The sequence below is a fragment of the Tachypleus tridentatus genome, chromosome 13 (genome assembly GCF_004210375.1).
Source record: "Tachypleus tridentatus isolate NWPU-2018 chromosome 13, ASM421037v1, whole genome shotgun sequence".
NCBI classification, from domain to species: domain Eukaryota; kingdom Metazoa; phylum Arthropoda; class Merostomata; order Xiphosura; family Limulidae; genus Tachypleus; species Tachypleus tridentatus.
In genome coordinates this window covers 33,975,097-33,998,314 of record NC_134837.1, presented here as the reverse complement: position 1 = coordinate 33,998,314, position 23,218 = coordinate 33,975,097, and the positions used below count along the sequence as shown (strand labels likewise).

General features: G+C 33.6%; 1 protein-coding gene across 5 annotated transcripts in view; it reads right to left on the bottom strand.

The window, feature by feature from the left end:
• Positions 1-23,218, bottom strand: part of LOC143238100 (zwei Ig domain protein zig-8-like) — a 132,255-nt gene that overhangs the window by 22,071 nt on the left and 86,966 nt on the right. For 2 of the 5 annotated variants that reach the window (XM_076478046.1, XM_076478047.1), the window contains exon 1: positions 12,672-12,919. The exons of 2 other annotated variants lie outside the window; for them this stretch is intronic. In XM_076478046.1, coding sequence (XP_076334161.1) covers positions 12,672-12,804 — 133 coding nt within the window. In that variant the 5' untranslated portion in view covers positions 12,805-12,919. Of the gene's footprint in view, positions 1-12,671; positions 12,920-14,077; positions 14,495-23,218 lie in introns of those variants that run through there. One more of the 5 variants, XM_076478050.1, reaches the window with a different exon arrangement.

Sequence of the window (23,218 nt, the reverse complement as noted above, 5' to 3'; positions counted from 1 at the left end):
ATATGTTCTAGATTCAACCAATAAAAAGTACAAACAAAAATAGTAAGTTTCAGATTTGACCAACACAAATTACAAAGAAGAAATAATTTTCAAATATAAAATAGTAAAAAAATTAACTTTTTTTCTTTTTCTTTAATGAAAATCTTATGAGTGTTGCAACAAAAAAGATGCCTGGCATGGCCAGGTGGGTTAAAGCATTCGATTCCCCGTCGCACCAAATATGCTTGTCCTTTCAGCCGTGGGGTGTTATAATGTGACGGTCAATCCTACTATTCGTTGGTAAAAGAGTAGCCCAAGAGTTAGCGGTTGGTGGTGATGACGAGTTGCCTTCCCTCTAGTCTTACATTACTAAATTAGGGACGGGTAGCGCAGATAGCCCTCGAGTAGCTTTGTGCGAAATTCAAAAACAAAGTAACAGAAAATTAAGATATTTTCATTAATAACTTTATCTATCAAAAAATACTTCAGTAAAACTTACTCTGTATGTAATACTGTCATGACAGTTCATCTTTAAACTATAATTTTAATAAAATCATTTTCATTATAGATGGAAACATTGTTCTAGAACTGTTAAACAATTCCACAAAAGGCCGCAGGCCTAATAGTCTTCCATAGGAACCAGCAGCTAGCTATACATGACGGGAGACCGGGTATTTTTACTATTATTAGTAGAGAGATATAAACAAGCGATAGAGAATGTTGTAATCGACATTGATGAAATGATAAGCACCTTCAGGTGCTGGAACTGTGAGAAAAATGTAATTACACCATAATTATAATATATATGTATCGTAGCAAGAATATAAAAATAAATCGTCAAATTAAAATTATATTACTCTAATATTATATGCATTCAAATACATATAGAAATATATACAGTGACCTAGTTAAAATTCGTGGATGCTTTCGAGATATTGATGGTGTTTAGCTCACTTATAGGAAAAGTTCAGTTATCTTTCAAATATCTCAGCACCTCCCATATTTTACTCGTTTTTAAATCTAATATGGAAACTAAGGACATTATTTTGGCATAATTTATCATTCGATATGAAATTTTCTGGGAATAAAATTCGAATAAACCTATTTTCTGAATTATCTTTAAACTACATATCGAAATTTACAGTCAGAACTTACAGACATAACTTTCAATAGATATGCTACTTAAGACGACGGCTAAGTCATAGAAAATAGAACTCGTTATGAAATCAACTTTAAACTTGTAATATTTTAATAAATACCTAGTTCGACACGAGAATCTATACTGTGTGAAAATTGGAAACAACCGTGAACAACTGTGATGCCATGATATGTGAATAAAAGGTTAACCTCATTTGGCTTTTCTCCAAATTTGGAAAGCTTGGATTCTTTGATCTATTTGTTTGTTTATTTACATAAACGATCAAGTCAAAGAGTGGTAAGTCCTCCTCCATGGCATAACCGTTCTTAATTTTTAACTGCAAATCAAGGGAAAAGCAACCAATTAGAGCATCCGCCGCCTAAAACAGTTAATCTTATTTGAACAGTGGAATTGGCTATCACCCTTATAACGCAACCATAACTGAAAGTTTGAAGCGAGCTGCGTATCATCACGTGTCAAACCCGAGACTCTCATATTTCGAGTGTGATAAGTCGTCTACAAGGCTATGCTCGGATCTGGTTGGCCTAATATATATTTATAATTGTGAACTCTAATGACGAAAAACAACTAAAGACGTTAAATCTGAACTTTACATAATAGGTACGACAGGTGGACAAAATTGAGCACACCTTTACAATAAATAAATATTTTATCATACATCAGGAGAGTACAAATATTTAGAACGGTGACATGTGTCCATGTACAAGTATTAATGATAAAGTCTGAGCGACCATTTGTTAGTGTTTGCATATAAGTGCTGGTGAATTATTCTATAAATTGAATATATTTCAGATGATTTTAAAATGTATAGAAATAATTTACCGCACGAAAAAAAAAGTATTTATCGAACTTATATATTCGTCATACAGAGATATTGATTTCTCTCTGTCTTTTTTTTCGCTTCAAACAAACACTAGCAGCCCAAAATTTGGCGAATAGTTGTGTTGACTAGCTGTCTTCTCCTAGATTATCATTTTGAAGTTAAGGACGAATAGCGTAAATAGCTCTTTAGTAACGTTGCCAAGATATCCGGAAAAGGAAGAAGCTCTTTTCTATTTCTATTTTTTCCTTCATTAGATCCATTTACAATATCGAAATTATGTCGGCCACCTTAACCAAATGATCTATCAGATTAATCAAAATTCTGGTCGAAACGATAAAGTGCGCAGATCGCGTCAAGGAAGAAAGAATTGCAAAGGCCACAATGACTTGTGGAAACAGAGCATTAACATAGACTTTGCTTTTCTCGTTCCATCCGTCACAATATATCACTGCATGTTCTTTAGGGTCAGAGGTCATGTTTATAAGTTTCGTTACTCTAACAGGAAGTTTCTGCTATTATTAGATTTACGGGGCCAGATGTATGGGGGCTTGAACACCTAACCATTCCTTTAAGATTTAGCACTAAATGCTATCAAGATTCCCTAATTTCGAGTCACAGTCAGAATACCGTACAGATGTTCATGTAATATTAACACATAACACCGTACAACAAAAACAACAAATATTTTTCCGGTAATAGAAAGAATGCAACTGTTTCTGGGCAAATTGACGACATAAAAGTCATGTTAAAAATTACTGGTCACTAATATATATCGAAATAAGATATATTTACCTATAATATTCTTAAATGTCATGAAATAATATATGATCATGTCTAGTGATCTAAAAATATTTACGGCTTGCACACACGACGTATTGATTGGGTCTATGCTTAGAAACAGTAGTATATTCGTGGACTTGTAAATGACTTTAAAACTTGTAGAATGAACAGCAACTGCCTGTTGTGAAGACACAAGTGTCGAGGACGACGTTTTGAAAGTCTTCCGCCTTTTGTCTTCCGGTGAGTGACCTGAAGTGAAGTGAACTTCACTGACCTGACTTTCACTAACACTAAATAAAGTGTCCACAAATGTCAGTCGATTATGAACGATATTTTACAGATCAGAATTAACAACAACAAAGTATAATAGATGAATGCATTACAATAAAAAGGTTTAAGATTCTACCCACGTTGTTACAGTACGTGTCATCACACAGGGAAAATGATCTATTTAACGACCGTGTATTTTGACATAGACCTACTGCAAAATGTTCCGTCATAACGCTATTTGCCTGCTGATTTCCATAATATCTCTAGTATATGAAGACAATGGTTTTCTAGAACCCATTTCGCCAGTAAAATCACATAAAAATCCATACATATTGCATTTGGTTTATAGTAACAGGCATGCGTTTACAAAGAATAGCATGAATATTTTTTTATTTTCCAACTGTTTCATATATTCAATGGTTGAACTATAAGTCTGATTGGAAACCTTATCTAAGTGAACCCATACCTTGTTGTTCTGTTTTTCCAGATAGAGATTCTTTTTTATTATGTTGCATGCTATTTTCTAGGACAATTTAATAGATTTTATCACTGAATTTTGTGTTTATTGTTATGAGATACCATACTTTGCTTACCATGGCTACAGTAAAACTTACTGCAGGTCTCTTTTAGAGGGTTTCTGGTGCCCCAAATTGATCCATATTTTATTTTTATATCAAAGACGAGAATACTCTCTGATGTTCTAAATCCTGATCTTAACACATTTTTATGATCTGCGTGTAGAGATGTATATTTTTGTTGGAAAGAGTTGTTATATAATTCCTCTCCCACCCAAAAGAATAATGAGATTTTGATGGTGTCTCACAACCTACTAAATGTCAAATAATTTCATAATATAGTTCTGATACTAGCAATTCACTGCGACTTTATATTGACTGTAACTATCACATAGTTGCTGATTTACACATTCAAACTCATAGTGATATGATATACTCAGCCCTATGTATAATAATTATTCGTAATATGCATTAATCAGGGAAGAAAGTTGCTTGAGGTGATATTTCAACGAAATGAATCATTCACTTAACGGAACAAAATTGTATTCTCCAGTGCACTGACTTACCTTAAAGGAATCGGGTAGGTTTTAAAAAATGGCAGAGGACTAATTAAAAATCTGTTATACCACTGAGTTTAAAGAAAACAGAGAGAGTGAACACAATGAAACCATTTTTTCTTCTGTACAAAGAACAATCAAGTTTAGACAAGTGTACCGTTTTTTAAAATTCGCTGAAAAGCTCTCAGAAAATAATCATTTTTAGTAAGTAATGTTGAATTTTATTCATAAAGTAACACAATGTCATGTAGCAATTAGAGGACATAAAACATAGTAAACGAAAGAAAGTTGACTGGTTTTCCTGCCAGAAAATAATATGAGTCTTACGAAACACATAAATGTGTCGAATCTTTTGTTTGGAATTAATTACAAAGCTACACAATGGGCTACTTGTGCTCTGTCAAAACCCGCTGTGCTACTGGTGGGGGAGCAATGTATCGAAACTAGTTTCTCCAAGACTTCTGGTAGTTTCTTCCATTTACTGTGATATTTTTGTTTTTAGTGTAGAATTTGTTTCAGAGTGAAAAAAACGTAATATTATGTACACAAAACAATAATACTGTTCTTCTTATGGTGCTTTATTTATCTAGATAAGGAATACTATACCTCTGTGATATTACTTAGTCTGTTAGTGGAAAGGTCACTGTATATTTCGTTATTGCATGCTCCACTTTATATGAATCTTTTCCTCGAGATAGTGCGTGTAATAACCTAGTTACGTGACCCAATTCAGCGAATAACTAGGATAGGAGCATTTTATTGGTTTCTATGGCAAACATTAAATAAGATGGTGGGTAAAATATAGTGTGCTTGAATACCACAGCAGAAGTTAATGCAATATCACGGCAGACAAATCACTTCAACAAAACGATGGCGTAACTTTCGCACATTTTATTTTGAAAACAATCATTCATTCTCTCCCTAAATCATCTAAATCGGTGAGGACAAGACAAATAACATTTTCTTTCAGACATGTATAAAGTTATTTTTAAAACTGAACTAACAGTCAAAACTTTTTATCACTATCGATGCCGTTACATTTATTCAGTTTGTTTTCCTTTTTAAAGTTCCCTTAATCTAAATGAACCTATTTCCTGTAATGTGCATTGAAATACTTCTAAATGCTATACACCTGAAAACATCTGCCTTATTGCAATGCCATGCTTGCTTGAAAAACATTTTGCTAGCAGATTAGATTTATTATCTGATCTTCGAACAGGCCTTTTGCTTCTACGAAATAGATTAAAAGTTGATCGTTTCGAAAACTTCAGTAATTTTATCATTATTCAACATATTGCGCAGCTATGTAATGAAAAACAGAAAATCCGCTGAAAACAAACTTGAGTAAACATCGTGAAATTTAAAGAAAGTATTATAAGAAGTTAACGCCCACGCTACTAGCACTTATGAAATCAAAAGGGCTTAATGCAATAACTATAAAAAAAATATATATATATATATATATGTGAAAAATCCACCGCACGTTACCTAGGCAACTAAAGTATGTGATTTCTTTGACCCTTGGCAGCATGCCAAGTCACGAACTAGGTTTTTAACAACATATTTCATGGTTCTTTAGAACAATAAAACTTAGGTTGACATGAATTGCTTGCACAAGCAGGCACTCGAAGGATATGTCAAGGAGAAAGTAACAACAGTTTTAATAACACTAGTTAAACAATAAAAATATGATTCCACCCATGATAACACACTGGTGTTATTCAGTTTTTCATGACTCATCCACCCTCCTGTTTATGATGTTCTCATAATTTCCAAGGCAAAATTTAAATTTCCCAATTGCTTTTCTTCGTCTTTTTTATGTACTATTATTATTATTTTTATTTAGATTATTATCCAGTAAAATAATTATGATTACTAATACTATTATTATTATTATTACTATTATTATTATTATTACTAATACTATTATTATTATTATTACTATTATTATTATTACTAATACTATTATTATTATTATTATTATTATTATATGTCAAGGAGAAAGTAACAACAGTTTTAATAACACTAGTTAAACAATAAAAATATGATTCCACCCATGATAACACACTGGTGTTATTCAGTTTTTCATGACTCATCCACCCTCCTGTTTATGATGTTCTCATAATTTCCAAGGCAAAATTTAAATTTCCCAATTGCCTTTCTTCGTCTTTTTGTGTTTTTTTTAGATTATCTCCAGTAAAATAATTATGATTACTATTATTATTATTATTACTAATACTATTATTATTATTATTACTATTATTATTACTATTATTATTATTACTAATACTATTATTATTATTATTATTATTATTATATGTCAAGGAGAAAGTAACAACAGTTTTAATAACACTAGTTAAACAATAAAACAGTATAACACTAGTTATTCCACCCATGATAACACACTGGTGTTATTCAGTTTTTCATGACTCATCCACCCTCCTGTTTATGATGTTCTCATAATTTCCAAGGCAAAATTTAAATTTCCCAATTGCCTTTCTTCGTCTTTTTGTGTTTTTTTTAGATTATCTCCAGTAACATAATTATTATTACTATTATTATTATTACTAATACTATTATTATTATTATTATTATTATTATTATTATTATTATTATTATTATTATTATTATTATTATTATTATTATTATTATTATTATTATTATTATTATTATTATTATTATTATTATTACTATTATTATTATTATATTGCCACAACAAAAACTTCTGATGCTATTAAATTTCCTAATACCAGTAATTTGTATTTCAAGGTGACGAATACGTGTATTCGGTTAGGTTGAGGGTAAGTTACTTATGAATATGTAAAACGATTATTGTGAGTTGTCAGACGAAAATGTGAGTCTGATAAATAAAGATGTGTGATGTACTTAGAACGTGACCTCTATCTGGGTTTATCCTGACGAAGCAATAACTCGAAATAACGAATTCTAGTGAATGTGAACAAAATAATATTCAGTTCGCGTGCTCCCCTTCCCCCACTGGCACAGCAGTACGTATGCGATTTTACAACACTAAAAACCGGATTTTGATACCCGTAGCGGTCAGAGCCCAGCTATCCCATTCTATAACCTTGTGCTAAATTGCAAACAAACAAACCAGTTGAGTTTATAAAATTAAAAACAGTAGGATGGGGTGGAACAGTACTACGGCCTGATGGTAAAAGTCGATATTATTTAACCACAGAATATTACACGTACCAGAAAATATACACGTTTAACCACAAAATATTACACGTGCCAGAAAGTGTACACGATCATTTATTTCTGTTAAGTTCAATGGCTGATGATTGTTTTCCTTTTAAGTCTGTCAATTTCGAATGATGAGTCGATCTTCGGTCAAAATAATAATGTTGGTCAATATTCAGTTTAAATTATACTCTTAACACTAATGGAAAATAAGATTAGTCATTAAAGGAGAAGGGAAAGGTGTTGTCTAATTTGAGCGTGTCCGGACTGTAATGCCGAAGGTTCGTTCTTCTAGTCCTATCAAGAGCAAACCTAGGAAACTATAGACAGTGCAGGCGAACCGGGCCTCGCGCTGATAGAGGCCCCGCGGGTGAACAATGATCTTTGCATTTAAACTTTACTTTTGAATGCTAAGCCTTTTGCATTTTTCTCCTATATAGTTGATTACAGGTATCATTATTACTGTACATATATAACTAAGTCTGTTACCATGCGTGCCAAACTCACTACAGTAACAACGTTTGTCCATTAAGAAGTGTCACAAAATCTGTTATCATATCTGACGCAGTCTCCGTGTTGTAGTGGAATTGGACATCAACTAACCTTTCCGATCCATAAGTACTCATGTGAGAAAGAATGTTTAAAATGCTCAGCCAGTCTGCATTTTTTTTTTACAAACCGCCGTTACACGTGAAACAGTACCAACAGATTATTGTTGGTTTGTTTATAGTTAAGCCTAAATCTACAAAATCTACCTGTGCTCTGGCCACCAAGGGTATCGAAACCCAGTTTTAAGCACTGTAAATTCGCAGACACGCCACTATGTAACTAGGGAGCGTGCCAATAAAACCTTTGCTGTTCTGACTCAGAAAAGACCACCCGAAAATCATGTAATCAGTGTTGGTTGCTGTTGATTTATCATAGGTTTTCACCAGGCTTTTGTGTTACGCTTTCTAAAAATATATTCAATTATATAAGAAATGCATATTACAAGACACTTTATTTTGTTATCTTGTAAGTTAATAATGTTGGTGTTAGTTTTTTCACATTCATATAGAGGGTAGGGGAGAGGGTAACAGGTTAAGCTTAGTTACAGAATCGGACATAGATTTTGTTACTCTCAGTCCTACCTTCTTAAATTTGCTCATAACATCCTACCTACCTAAGTCATACCTCCGTCTCGGTAGTTCAAAAATACGCTGTAAAGAGACGGTCAAATCTCAGTTTTTGATTAGACAAGAAATCAGTAGTACGTGTTGTTATTGTATTTAAGCACAAAGCTACACAAAGGGCTATCTGTGCTCTGCCCACCACAGATATCGAAACCCGGTTTCTAGCAGTATAAGTCCGCTGTGCCACTGGGGGAGCCGCTGAGAAAGCGTTAAGTTTACGGATTTACAACGCTAAAATCAGGAGTTTGACCCCCTCGGTGGACACAGCAGATAGCTCGATGTGGCTGTGCTATAAGAAGACACACACACACACCACATTGGGGACAACAAGAGAGTGAATTTAGAATTGTCGATAGACGATTTTGACTAGCTGCTTTTTTTCTATTCCATCAGTTAAAAATTATGGATTGCTATGTGCAGGTGTCCCTATATGTAGCTTTGTATTAAAAATTTGAAAAACAAGAGGGAATCCTCAATAGCCGCGACACTTGAAATTCATTTAGGCAGGATTCGAGTCCGTGATAGTACTTAAAGGGGTCCGTGGTGATGCATCAACTTTTGTGAAATTGCCATTTATTGAGAGTGTAACGAATAAAATAATATGCTAAGACATTATAAAACTAATAGAATAATATTAATAATTCTAATTAACATAAATTATGTAAATTTATTCTGTGCCTAGATTTCCAGTTAGATTGACGGATATAAAATGAAAGTATAGAATTAAAATAAATGTAGATCCGGGTCTTTGTTTAAAACTATCAAACAATGACCCAGATATTCGCAATAATGTTTCAGCAAACCTGTAACATTCTTCACATTAAAGTAAGTTGTAAGATTTTTTAAACAATTTTCCATATTCAAATCTCTTTTCATTGTTATTTTTTAAAGTATAATAAAGCTGTGAAAGTAGTAAAATACGTGTATAAAGCACCAGTTACACACGATAAAAATTAGTTTTAACGAAAGATTGTCCTCCAATACAGTAAAAAAGTTGAAGGGGCCCACCGGTTGGTAAATTTTGAGGATCCCTGGTCTAGAGCTTACGAAAAATGTCCTTCTAACCCAATGCCATCCTTCAGTTTATGTCCCCTCCCAGTGGTTCAGTTATTAGTCTGTAGGCTTACTATACAAAAAATTGGGCTTCGATATTGATAGCACACTCACTAGCTTTGTGGTTAATAATAACGAAAGCAAAGTTTTTGCTGCGCTAGACAAAATAAGAAGGCTAAAATATGCTATTGGGTTTGTTCACAATAAATGAGCAATGCTTAAAATCAAAGTACTGTTTTGTATAGAATGGCATGTTTATTTATTTTGACATACAAAACAATTTAGTCGAATTTTTAGATTTCAAATATCCATTACAAATTCAAAGTGAACGCGAGTTCAACTTTTTATACAACAAATTTATAGTTTTACTCTGGAGAAATGAAATCTGTAGGACAATATGAAGTCTTTCAACTTCAATGATTCAGCGCAATCGACGTGATGGAAAGGCCAGCTAAACTCTCCTATGTTGTCGTAAATTAGTTTCCCACTAGCAGCCGTGATTGTCACTGTCAGAAGAATATCTTCAGAACAGTGTATATCTTTCGGTGAGAGAGATAGAGATGGTTTTTATTATCTGCTAGCTACCTTATTTCATGAACTGGATTCGTTCCTGGTAGAACCACCACCGTTTGACAACGCTTTGGATTCATCATAAAATGCCAGTGGATTGACATCTCTCGATTAAGATTGTTGACCCGTAAGAGCAATGTCACTCTTCATACATTACTTTATGACGTCACCTGAGCTCTTATTTTTTTATAATTTCGACAAATCGTAAGGAAGGAAATCATGTTTTTTTTTCTCTGTTTGAAATATACATAAGTGTATTTTCTTAAACAGTAAATGACAGTTTTAAAAATAGTGTAACAGATTACTATGGACTGTTGCACGCATCTATTATTCATTCCTTTATATTCAAACACATATTTCGTTTTCTTTTCGGTGATTTTGAGTCTGCTTGGAAATTTGTGTCAGTTACCATATAATACCTTATCTTTAGCTTTCAGTCGTTATGGTACATAACGTCTTATGCCGGCGTAGCGTGATATATGTAGAAATATATTAGTTTCGAGCGAATGATATTTTTACCATTTTCCCTGGATGCCATTATAATCTTCTTATTGAGAAGTTATTTAAGGTTATTTACAATAATATGTATGAAAAGTTATTATCATTTGATTGTATCAATAATTTAATACTACATAAACCACTAAGTTAATCAAAAGTACTTATTCAAAAAAATTACTTGCGTATGTTATGCAAGACCCCGGCATGGCCAGGTGGCTCAACTCGTAATCCAGGGATCGCGGACTCGAATCCCTGTCACACCAAACATGCTCGCCCTTTCAGCCGTGAAGGGGTTATAATGTAACAGTCAATCCCACTATTTGTTGGTAAAAGAGTAGCCCAAGAGATGGCGGTGGGTGGTGATAACTAGCTGCTTTCCCACTAATCTTGTATTACTAAATTAGGGACGACTAGCGCAGATAGCCCTCGTGTAGTTTTGTGCGCAATTCAAAAACAAAACAAACAAACCTCTGACGCTTGGACTTCAGTAAAACATAAAGTTTGCTGTGTTTTGTTTTTACCAATGATCTTCTTCCCCTATTGCTGTTCTTTATGTCTATATTATATCTCTTTTATGTTTCGTCTTCCCTTTCTTTCATTTCTTGTTTTGCTTCGTTTAATTTTCACCTCTTGTTTCCCCGTCCTAGTCAAATATCTACTTTATCTACCTACGGCTGATTCTGTTCTTATAATTTTGTAATTTTTGGTTCTTGCTTAAAAAAACAACAACTTAGGTGCACGAATGATGCATATAAAACGAAGAATGAAACGCGAACTAGCTCGGAATCTTTGTAGTTTTGTTTTTTTTTCATAACTTTTACCTGTGGCGTTTATAATGTGTACACGTGACATTGTTCTATTGTCATGTTAGCGTTTAATAAGAAAGGCAAATTGCTCTAGAATTGTTAAATTATCTTTCGTTTTGACGTGAAAGTAAAAAAAAAAACTTACAACCTGCTTCTGGTTCACCAAATTTCGTCTTCTATGGAGAATCATACACTAGGCTAATCCCGTTTCGGTGGAATTGTTTTGCACATCTCTTTGATTTTATTTTCATTCAATTTTCAATCAACAGATTTCAGAATATTGGTAGAGTTAGAATGAGTAATCTTAATACATACAGTAAAGAGCAGCGGAACATTTTAAACAAAACGATTAATTAGATTTGATTCCACGTGAAGGAATAACTTTTGACTCTAATTAACTTTATCTCGTTGAACCTACTTGATTTTGTTATTCGAGCACGCTCTGTTCTTTACAAAATCCACAAGCATTATTTAATTATTAGTCCAGTCCTACAATACTTTAAAGTAAACAGAAATATGTTATTCGCTTGATTGATTTTCTTGTAATCAGAACAAAATATTTGGTTTAGCCAGAAGATTACTTTCAGTTGCTCTCGGGTTAAAATAATAATAATTTCACTTGAACGTATTCATTTTCAGTAACGAATGTTGTTCACTTAATAAAGACGATCTTTAATATAAAATCTAATCCTCACATACGCCAGGTTTCCGTTCCAGTATCGAAAATAATGTATACTGATAGTGTAACTTCACTCAAAATAGCTCCTAATTTGAAATACTAATTATCACTGGTATTTTCACTCCAGTTATAAGAATAAAAAAAACTCGTATTCATTATTTTCGATGCACTCACCTTGAGGATAACTGATGTTTTCACTCTATGTTATAAACACAGTATACTTATTTCAACGTCCTGAATGACCGTTACATTGTCACGTTGAATTACCTTAAGCTTCACGTCCTTCATTAATCGATGACCATAACATTCTCAGATCTAACTCATTACCACAACAAACTCCAGTTTCATTCCTTGAAACAATGTTGTTGTTTTTTATGCAAATCCTGTTGTAACACTCGTCAGATCTGTTTTTAAACCTTAATACATTTCAGATCTTTCTTTTCAAAACATTGTTCTTGTTATAACTGTTTCAACACTCATCACATCTATTTCACCACCACACCAAAGTCCAGTTTCGTTCTTTGTAACACTGTTTATATAATACCTGTTGTAACGCGCTTTTCAAGAATAGTCACGATTATATACATTAAAATAGTTTAATCTTACCTGTCTGAGAGCTCAACGCTACATTCCATGTCAGTACAGTCACCAGAGGTTTCCATATGGACAAGAAACGCACGTAAGCGCACACATGTGTAAGACAGCATAGTAATAGAACAAAAACAATAAATGCGATCATCCTTTGCCAAAGTAATACAGTTTGGGTTCTAGTTCAGGAATATATCAGCACGTTATATGCAATAAAGCAGCCCCTTCCGCTGCCTTTGTCTCCCAAAGGTAAGCCTTCAACAATGTTCGTCTTGACATATATATAATAACAACCATACACGCAAAGAGTCGGCGGGTTGTAGGGGGGTAGGAAAGAGGTTGTTTTCCAGGAACTATAAGCTGCCAAAAAGACAGGTAGGTATAATTAAGCTCCATAACCCCTAACCTCTGTATCTATTTTTTTATAAACCAACTACATTACCGTATATTTAAAAAATCCACGTGCTTGTTTTTTCTAGTATACAACGCACTTAGTTGTTTATTGTTTGCACACTTTCATAAGCCTTTCGTACAAAATCATTTTGAATTACGCAGTATGTTGTGGCAATTTCAAATAAATTCCGTCCTTAAAATCTATTTTGATAAATGTAAAAGTTCATTTGAAGAAAAAAATTAGCATCCTTTATACCACATTTTGAATTTATACGAATATTTGAATGAAAAAGCCAGTAATATAAAATTTAAGTTTGTAAGACCATGGACGACGATTCTGTGTTACGTTTTGATACCCTAGATGGACACAAATAATGTATTGTGTATTTCTCTTTAAATTTCGCGCAAAGCTACACGAGGGTTATCTGCTTTAGCCGTCCCTAATTCTGCTGTGTGAGACTAGAGGGAAGGCAGCTCGTCATCACCACTCACCGCCAACTCTTGGGCTACTCTTTTACCAACGAATAGTGAAATTGACTGTCACATTATAACGCCCCCACGGCTGAAAGTGCGAACATGCTTGTTGCGACGAGGACTCGAACCCGCGCCCCTCGGATTATCAGTCGAGTGCCTTAACCCACCTGGTCGTGTCACACATTAGATACCTTTCTATTTAACAACAAATAAGCAAAAGAAGAGATTGTTTTTAAATGTGTTTTTTATATTTCTAAGTAAATTTTGCAGGAAAAATATGGACACACAATTATCACAACAAAAATTAAAATATATAATAAACACACCAGTAAAATTTAAAAATATAAGGCTTAAAATCTTACATGTTTTGCGTGGTCCAGTCGTACTATTATCTCCATAAGACGTATTTATAAATTTGTTTTTTTTCTTCGAGGGAGATTGAAAACAGATACAACTTGTATTTTGTTATGAATCTAAGACCGTTTTATAGTAAAAAATAAATAAACACAACTATCGAAAAACAAAACATATATATTATTTAAAACTAAAAAAATTACCTTTAACCATTGTCGGGTTGAAACACAAATGTGTAATATTTCCAGTTACTCTTTCCATCAGCAAATAGAGAAATCATGATAGACGAAAATAAACCAGATAAGCCATTAACTGATAAAAGATTGTACGTAGACTAAATAAGTTAGTTTGGAAAAAAAAACAACAAAAAATAGATGAAGAAGGTTTCTGAGTCTTCTAACTGAACCTGTAGTGCCACCTCAGTTAAGATGATAAATTGGAAAAGGAAGAAAAACTAAAAGTGATTTCCTTTTTCCCGGTGGAAGCGGAAGTTCTGGGAAGAAAGAGATCGATATTTTGACATTACCTGCAGTGTATGGTCGGTCTACAGACTGAGGAATGCCCTTCTGTAAAGGCTTTATTTCAACAGACCTCCATGTATCTAGAGGCAACACCACTGCTAATGATGTCTCTTGTTCTATGACGAGGTCTCACTGGCTTCAGAATGCGCAAGGATAAAGCACTATATACCCCCTTCTGCTCCGATCGTTGACTTCTGAGTGTACATTTGTTATAATGGGATTGTTTTCTTTGTTCAGAGTGTCTGTAGAAAAGTTTTTTCTCTCTTTTAACTTGGCAAAATCTGGTCCTGAAGTGATTATCCGCTTCTATAAACTGCACTGCTTACTTTAATATTCGTTTCTAGGCAACCGTTTTTTTCTTGTTATCATCTTCTCCGAAAGTAAATACATGCAACGAATGACAGTCTATACAAAATGTGGAAATCAATCACACGTGTCATTTTTGTAGACTTTGCCAAATATACAGCTGTTTAGAAACTTTCCTCATGTGCATACTTGCTAATTTTAATTTCGAATTGGTGTGTAATATAATCTTAGTGTGCTATAAACAGTAAAGTCAGTACCTTTAGTCAATGTTATTAGAACAGATAAGGAAGGGCGAGGAATATAAATGTACGTGTCTCTCTAAGTAAGTCCTCAGTTATTCAGAACCTAAAAATATAATAAAAATCCAAGCTTTATATGAGCAATAGAACAACAACTATACTTTTTGCGAATAAAGTCGAAACGTGTGGAATTGTTTTTATGTTGTTGTTGTTTTTCCACCAGCCAGTAGCTGACACTCCTCTTATCATATCTTACAAAACTGAAAGAATAGTGAAACTGGAACTTAGTTGGATATTGTTAGATCGTCATGAAATGACAGAAGGGTCAGTATATAACCAAAAAACATATCACATATATTTTCCCAGAAGACGCATAAGGACTCCACTTGGTGGCATTCTCTACTACTGCCCTGTATCTGCTGATAACATCTGAAATTGGTAACTTTTTTCTTTATAACACGTTGTTGTTGTTGTTGCTTTTATTAGATTTGAGCTACAACTTACCTCAATTCACCAAAAAGGGAATAACACTTAGTTCAGCTTTAAGAGTATGAATCTTAAAAAAAAATGTTTATATAATCAAAGAGCATAAAAGGAATACGGTATGGGTATTAACACTTTTACATTATAATAAAGCAGAGGATTAACTGTTAACAGTTAACCTGAAGATGACCTAGAAAGGTCGAAACGTTGTTCTCTGCTTTATTAGTAAAAGTGTTAATACCCATACCAGCCGTTCTGAGAAACATTTTTCATCAACCTTCGATTTTGCTACTAGTATATTTCAGTTGGTTTTTTTTCATTCTGTTATTTAGTCACCATAAGTAATGCATTCGAATATAAGTAATCTGAAGAATAGAATAATGTAGTATTGTCAATCCAATTATTCCACACTGGTTATGCTCTTTCAAACACTGCAGTTGTTTTTTGTTATACAAATTGCGCATTGTGATCCAAAGAAATATATGAAACCTAGTTTATTCTCGCATTTGCCACTTTGCACTTATGTGCACAAAAAATGTAAAATCGAGTGACATAGATTTATAACCGTGCTTTATTCGCTGGAGACGTTTTGAGTGTTTTTATGTGTCATAGTTTAACTACATGACGTCGTCGAATTCTTACCTACCTTTACGTTTATAATTATGCACAGTTATTTTTCTGATGAATTTGCCATTTTTTTAAGTATATATTTACAAAACCATATGACGTACTTTTGGTGGTTGATATTATTGGTAAATCCTATATGACGTATGTTTGGTGGTTATTATTATTGGTAAATCCTAATTACTTCTGTAAAGTTTACCTTCATAGATGGCGGAAATACTTTGGATCTAAAAAAGGTACTTTTCCTATTTTTATTGACTTGTTTTGAAAACAGATAACTTCAATGTAGTCAGTAAGGATGGTGTAACTATAGTCGTTCTTGCATTTTAAGGCTCTAGTGCTACTTCGCCAACTTTATTATAGTCTTAATATTATAGATTCCATTTGTTGATGATAAGAACCGTAGGATGTACGACGCAGGTTTAAGTCCCAGTCCTACCAAGCATGCTCGTCCATTCAGTCATGGGAGCATTGTAATATGATGGTCAAACTTCGTATTTTTCGGTTAAAGAGTAGCCCAACAGCAGGCGGTGGATAGTGATTAATAGCTTCCTTCTCTCTATCGTCACACTGTTAAATTAGGGAAGGCTAGCGCAGATAGCCCTCTAGTATAGCTTTGCGCGAAATGCAAACCAAATTATTTGTAGGATGGGGCATCATAATTATAATTAGAAACATAAGTTTTTGTCATTAAACCCACAATGGTTGAGCAATGAGTTTGCGGGCTCATAATGCTAAAAGTTGGGTTTTTATGCCCATGGTAAGTCTAGCGCAGATAACCAACTGTGTAGATGTGTGTTTAGCAATAAAAATGCATATGGCAACTGTAGCAATTGAAAGTTATAATTATTTTTTTTAAAAGAAAAATCTAATCGAAGTTTTGTATTTTGTTCGTCTAATTATCAATTGTATTTATACTTTTCATAATATGCATGTAAATATATTCATTACTCTACTTAGACGTGTGACTACCAAAATAAATATAATTTCATATTTTCTCTTGGTTGTCATTGGTTCAACCTAGATAAGAAGTTCCGGCGTTAACTGAAAGGGGGAGAGGAGAGGGTAAATTATGGTTTATCTTTTATTATTCATATGAGACGGTGAACCTAGTTTTTATGGTTGGTTTGATCACAAGTTTCGTACAACAAAGAAAATGTATTTATTTTAATCGATAAATAAAATAAAGAGCTAGCTTTAGTTACAATTGATTTTCTCATAAATTTTACCCTCGAAATCAGTTTACCATGGCTAACTTTTTTTTCCTAATTTGATAATCTCAAAACTTGCTAATAACATAGAATATGTAATTCTTGAATTAATGAAATAACAACTGTTATCACTAACGTTTTCTTATTGTGCATCTTGTCACTACCAGTTCAGTTTACTGTAGTAAACTCTTTTTTTCTATCACTAACGTTTTCTTATTGTGCATCTTGTCACTACCAGTTCAGTTTACTGTAGTAAACTCTTTTTTTCTATCACTAACGTTTTCTTATTGTGCATCTTGTCACTACCACTTCAGTTTACTGTAGTAAACTCTTTTTCTATCACTGACGTTTTCTTATTGTGCATCTTGTCACTACCAGTTCAGTTTACTGTAGTAAACTCTTTTTTCTATCACTAACGTTTTCTTATTGTGCGTCTTGTCACTACCAGTTCAGTTTACTGTAGTAAACTCTTTTTTTCTATCACTGACGTTTTCTTATTGTGCATCTTGTCACTACCAGTTCAGTTTACTGTAGTAAACTCTTTTTTTCTATCACTAACGTTTTCTTATTGTGCGTCTTGTCACTACCAGTTCAGTTTACTGTAGTAAACTCTTTTTTTCTATCACTAACGTTTTCTTATTGTGCATCTTGTCACTACCAGTTCAGTTTACTGTAGTAAACTCTTTTTTTCTATCACTGACGTTTTCTTATTGTGCATCTTGTCACTACCACTTCAGTTTACTGTAGTAAACTCTTTTTTTCTAATTTCATAACAATACTTTTTGAACTTATCTGATTACAGAGAATATGTAATTATTTTAATAAGTAATAAGCAGAGCGAGCTTTGTTATGATAAGCTGTTCTCATTTTGTGTAATGTTACGAATCTGTTTAACTGATAGTCTGTGTTATTAAGAAGGAAGAACGTGTTGCAATACTAATCCTATATCCTTATAGACTTATAATGATCAATAAGACGTTTGGCGCCATGTGTTCATGCTGTTACTAGCAATCATGTTGGGAACTATACTTGAGGTACATTACCGTGGAATAATCCCCCAACAGAGAAAAATATAACAACAAAGAAATACGAACACAACTTAATAAAGTGAGAAGGATTTTCAGCGAGTTTTTGATCCTCGTTTTATCAAGTCCACACCTTTGAAAACAGAAACCATAAAGATAAATCAATGCAGTAGATGACTGGACATACAGTCGGCCAGGCGTCCGTTTACAGTAAATAAATGATTTCTAAGCGTGCTGAAAGGTTGTTTATTGGTTTTTTTTTCCCAATGGATGTCAGCTTTTTACCAAAAGATACGTTTATTCGACCAGCACCGATCATCTTGATGAAGGGCGTAAGCTTAATTTCGAGAAAAAATAAGGCTTAGAAAGTACTTTGCTTCTATAATCGCTTCTTCTGTTTCTTAGGAATTAATCGTGGTCTTGACTAAGAAAACCTTGAAACTTCAGCCTTTTCTAAGATTTAATAGTGAGTTCTGTCATCAAAATACTAATTAATATTTGTCTGTTTGTTTGTTTGTTTTTGGAATTTCGCACAAAGCTACTCGAGGGCTATCTGTGCTAGCCGTCCCTAATTTAGCAGTGTAAGACTAGAGGGAAGGCAGCTAGTCATCACCACCCACCGCCAACTCTTGGGCTACTCTTTTACCAACGAAAAGTGGGATTGACCGTCACATTATAACGCCCCCACGGCTGGGAGGACGAGCATGTTGGGCGCGAACCCGCGACCCTCAGATTACGAAGCGCACGCCTTAACGCGCTAGGCCATGCCAGGCCCTAATATTTGTCAAGAGTAGAAATCTATCCACAAACAAAAATCAGTCTAACTCATATTAGGATGGTTCTTGATACAACCACAACCTTTTATGAAAATCCTATTAACTGTTAGTTAGCACTTAGTTTAAATATATTTCTAATTTAGTGTGGAAGAACGACTTAGTACTATTCATGTATTGATAATACCTTTTTAAAATATTTCAAAATGCTTTCAAGGTAAAACTGATCATATATTTTATTTTTACTAGGACTTTTTACACATGAAAAAATGTTTTTCAGGTACCACAGACAATAACTATCCGAAATCAGTCAAATTTGTTTTCTTTAATTTGAATCTATACTTCAAGCTACACCGTTCTTTTGAGGAAAGTGAAAACTCTGTAATACAAACCTTTACACTAATGATTTAGAGGGAGAGACGATAGGTTTAGTAATATAGTTACCGAAGGCTAGCTTTAGATACATAAATTCAAAAGATTCTGATTAAACAGCGATTGTTTGGAAACATTAGTATCTGTACCGTACAGACCTTGTAGAAGATACGTATATTGTTTTCATGCATCAACTCATCAAAAATGTATTACGTAAAACTGTAGAAAATCAAGCAAGCATTGTTACCGAGCTCACGATTTTAATCTACATCAATTTGAAACTCTATAACAGGAGATGTATTCTTACTACCCGAATAATGTTTTCAATTGCTGTTACGTAGTTACGGCTGAAAGGAGAATAGTTATAAGCTCTAGGACACTTTTCTATGTGTCTTTTTATGCGCCTAGATTAATATGAATGCACTTTAGACCAACCAGAAGAAGTGTTCTTATAACTGGTGATCAGCTTATGTTTTTGAATATTTCATTAGTAACTCATGTATACTTATGGTGTATAACTTAGTTCCCCCGCTAGTACAGCGGTATGTCTCCGGATTTAAAATGCTAAAATCAGGGGTTCGATTCCCCTCGGTAGGCTGAGCAGATATCCCTTTGTGGCTTTGCTATATGAAAAAACACACACAAAGACGAACTGTATAATTTGGTCGTGTTGTCGTTTATCATCTTATTCAATCATTGAAGGTAACGACACATTTTTACACTTGTTTATCTGAACTTCTGAGACGTATTCCTTTTCGTTACGCAAGAGCAGAGAAAACAAAACTAATACCTGTGTACAGTTGCAAATAAATAAAAAAATGCTTGGGTTATTTAAACCCAGCATTCTGTCACCACTTATCCCCCCCAGGAAGTTGTGTAGGAATGCACTAATTTTATTAGTTACCAATACATTTTTGATAATGTTCAATTAAAGTGTTGTAGTGTACGGAAGATGAAAAACTCATCAGAGATTGTAAACACATAACTAGCCTGAAGCTGTTCGAGTGTGAGAGATTTATACATCATTTAGAATTCTACACACACACATGAAACCTAATCATCTTGTCTTCGTTGAAATTCATGTTTCATCGAAGAAAAAGTATAAAAGTTAACACAAAACCGGTATAATAAAAAACCAGAAACACAAAACCTAGTTATCTTTTCTTCATTGGAAAATTTCATCATTTTGATGAAAAAGGAAATAAAAAGTTTACACTAAACCTGTTTGGTCAAAAAGCTAAAATATCACAACACATTTTGAAATAATAAAATTATATTTCACAGTTAATAGTTGTTGTTCTGTTTTTGTGTACGTGTGTTTCATTATAGCAAAGCCATACTGGGCTTTGTACTGTATCCACCGAGGAGAATCAAGCTCCTGATTGTAGGGTTGAAAACGTGAAGACTTATCGCTGTATCCCACTGGAAGACAATTTTGTTTAATGAAAAGACTGCTAATTTTATTGGTACTAGTGGGGATGTATATTTGAGTTTATATCAATAATTTATTGGTTTCTATGACCTAATTTGTTTTTTCATTAAATTACATGTTGTGTTCTTCATTCGTTACGTTATTTCATGATTTATGTTGGTATATTTATATTATAGTCATACAACATTTTGGGCGATTACCATTCGTCGAGTGCATATAAACAGCCTAAAGTATTGTAAGTGTGACAGTTGAACATACACATAGATATATATGTGTGTGTGAACACTACCAGTCCCCAATAATGTTTATTTGGTATATTTGTAAAAGAAACTTTTCCTTCCACAACTTTAAGCAAATAGTATTGGTATTTTAAACCTTAGGCACAGGTAACCTAAGCGACTAAGTCACAAAATCATGTGGCTCAGATATGGCTATCTTTATTTATGAGCTACTGACTAGAGAGATAGTAAGCATCCAATATCAAACAGTTGGCTATCACTTTTATAACAATGAAAGATAGGAGTTTTCTCAAAGGCTCGAACATTACATTTTCAATTCCACAGTTCAGCAGGCTAACCACTAGGTTATATTTCTGACCCCATAAATTATTGTGGAGTTATTAAATAATTACATCCAAGAGTCCAATATTGTGTTCAAGTTTGTGAAGAAATTAAAGTGTAACGAAACACAATACTTCACAGTATTATGAAATCATATACTTCATAGTATTGTCAAATTACATAGCCATAGTATTATCAAGTCATATACTTCATAGTATTTATCAAATCACACAGTTCGTAGTTTTACCAAATAGCAAGGTTTCGTGTTTTACCAACTACGAAAAATACGTCAACGAAAGCCTGATTGAAAACTACACTCCAAGCTTAAAATTTTTATTTTTAGTAAAGACACTTTTGGAATGGGATCCTGAAAATATTTTTAACCCTAAATATTGAGGTGCAAATGTTATCATTTGATTTGATGGTTTTGTCCCTTACTCAATCACATTGCTTTCCGACTCTGAGCAAGTTCGACAAAATAAATTAGCGTTTAAACATTTCTTTGTTAATCAGAAACACACGTCAACATTATCAAATAGTCTAATGAAAAATATAGTTTTTCTATAAACGTGAGATGCACACACACACACACACACACACACACACACACATTGGGTATATCGTAACTTAACCATCAATATTTGTATTAACTTAAATCGCAAATTCATTACTCGATGTTTTTCCCAATATTTACGCAAAGCTACACAAAGGCTCCCTGCATCAACTGTCCCTGATGCTGAAATGACGAACTAGAGGAGGAAGAAACAGCTAGTCAACAGCACCCACCGTCACGTTTTCGGCTGTTTTAGTTGATTGGTCAGATTTTAAAGTTACTCTTATAACGCACCTAGGTCTTCCAAGAGCCGAGAGAAATAGTGCAGAATAGGAAAGCGAACCGTGAACTAACCCTCAGGTTGACCGATCGGGACACTATCAACTGGGCCAGATCCAGGCCACCTTCTGGATTGACCAGCCAATATTCAAATACACAATACGACGTCCTATGTATGGAGGAATGTGTGTGGATATATATGCATATCATGTTATGCACTTTTTACACACAGCTGTGTAGCTATGCTTTATCTTTACAGCCGCTACAATTCTAAGTGAATATTAATGAGGTGTCTACATTTTTAATGCCAGGACGATGTAAAAAGATAAGAGCAGCTCATCTAAGGATGATATTCATTAATTACCATGAAGAAGGGACGAGAAAAAAAAACACTTCACATTCCTTCTTGATGACAATTTAATTACATCAGCCCTAGGGATATTTTTATTTACACACTCAACGTACAGAATGGAAATAAGGAAACCCTTTAGAGGCTTATTTAACATGGATAATGATCACGTCATTGTCCTAAGGTTATCATTGGCTTTAGAGGACAACCGTTTGTCTCCACGGCAACCATTCTTCAATAGGCTTCTGTTGCATAAAATAATAGTTCATCCACCCTACTTTCGTAAAAATAAACAGCCTTCGTCTTCGACGATTGATATCTGTTGATATGAAATTTGTTCAATGTTGTTGGGTTTTTTTTTAACCTAAGAAAAAGAATCCATGGTTTTACTTTTTAAGAAAACAAGTCAGGACAGTATATTAAAGCAAAATGTTTAGAAACGTCATTTATTATTTAGATTAATATGTATAGGACCAAAATTGGTTTTGAACACTTCTTGTGTAAGTCCTGCCCCAAATTCTAGTAGTTTAGAAAAGGAAGACATTCCTCTCATGCCCTGTTCTTCCCTATTAGTGATTTGCTGTTTGGACGCGATACTTCCTGCAATCAATGATAAT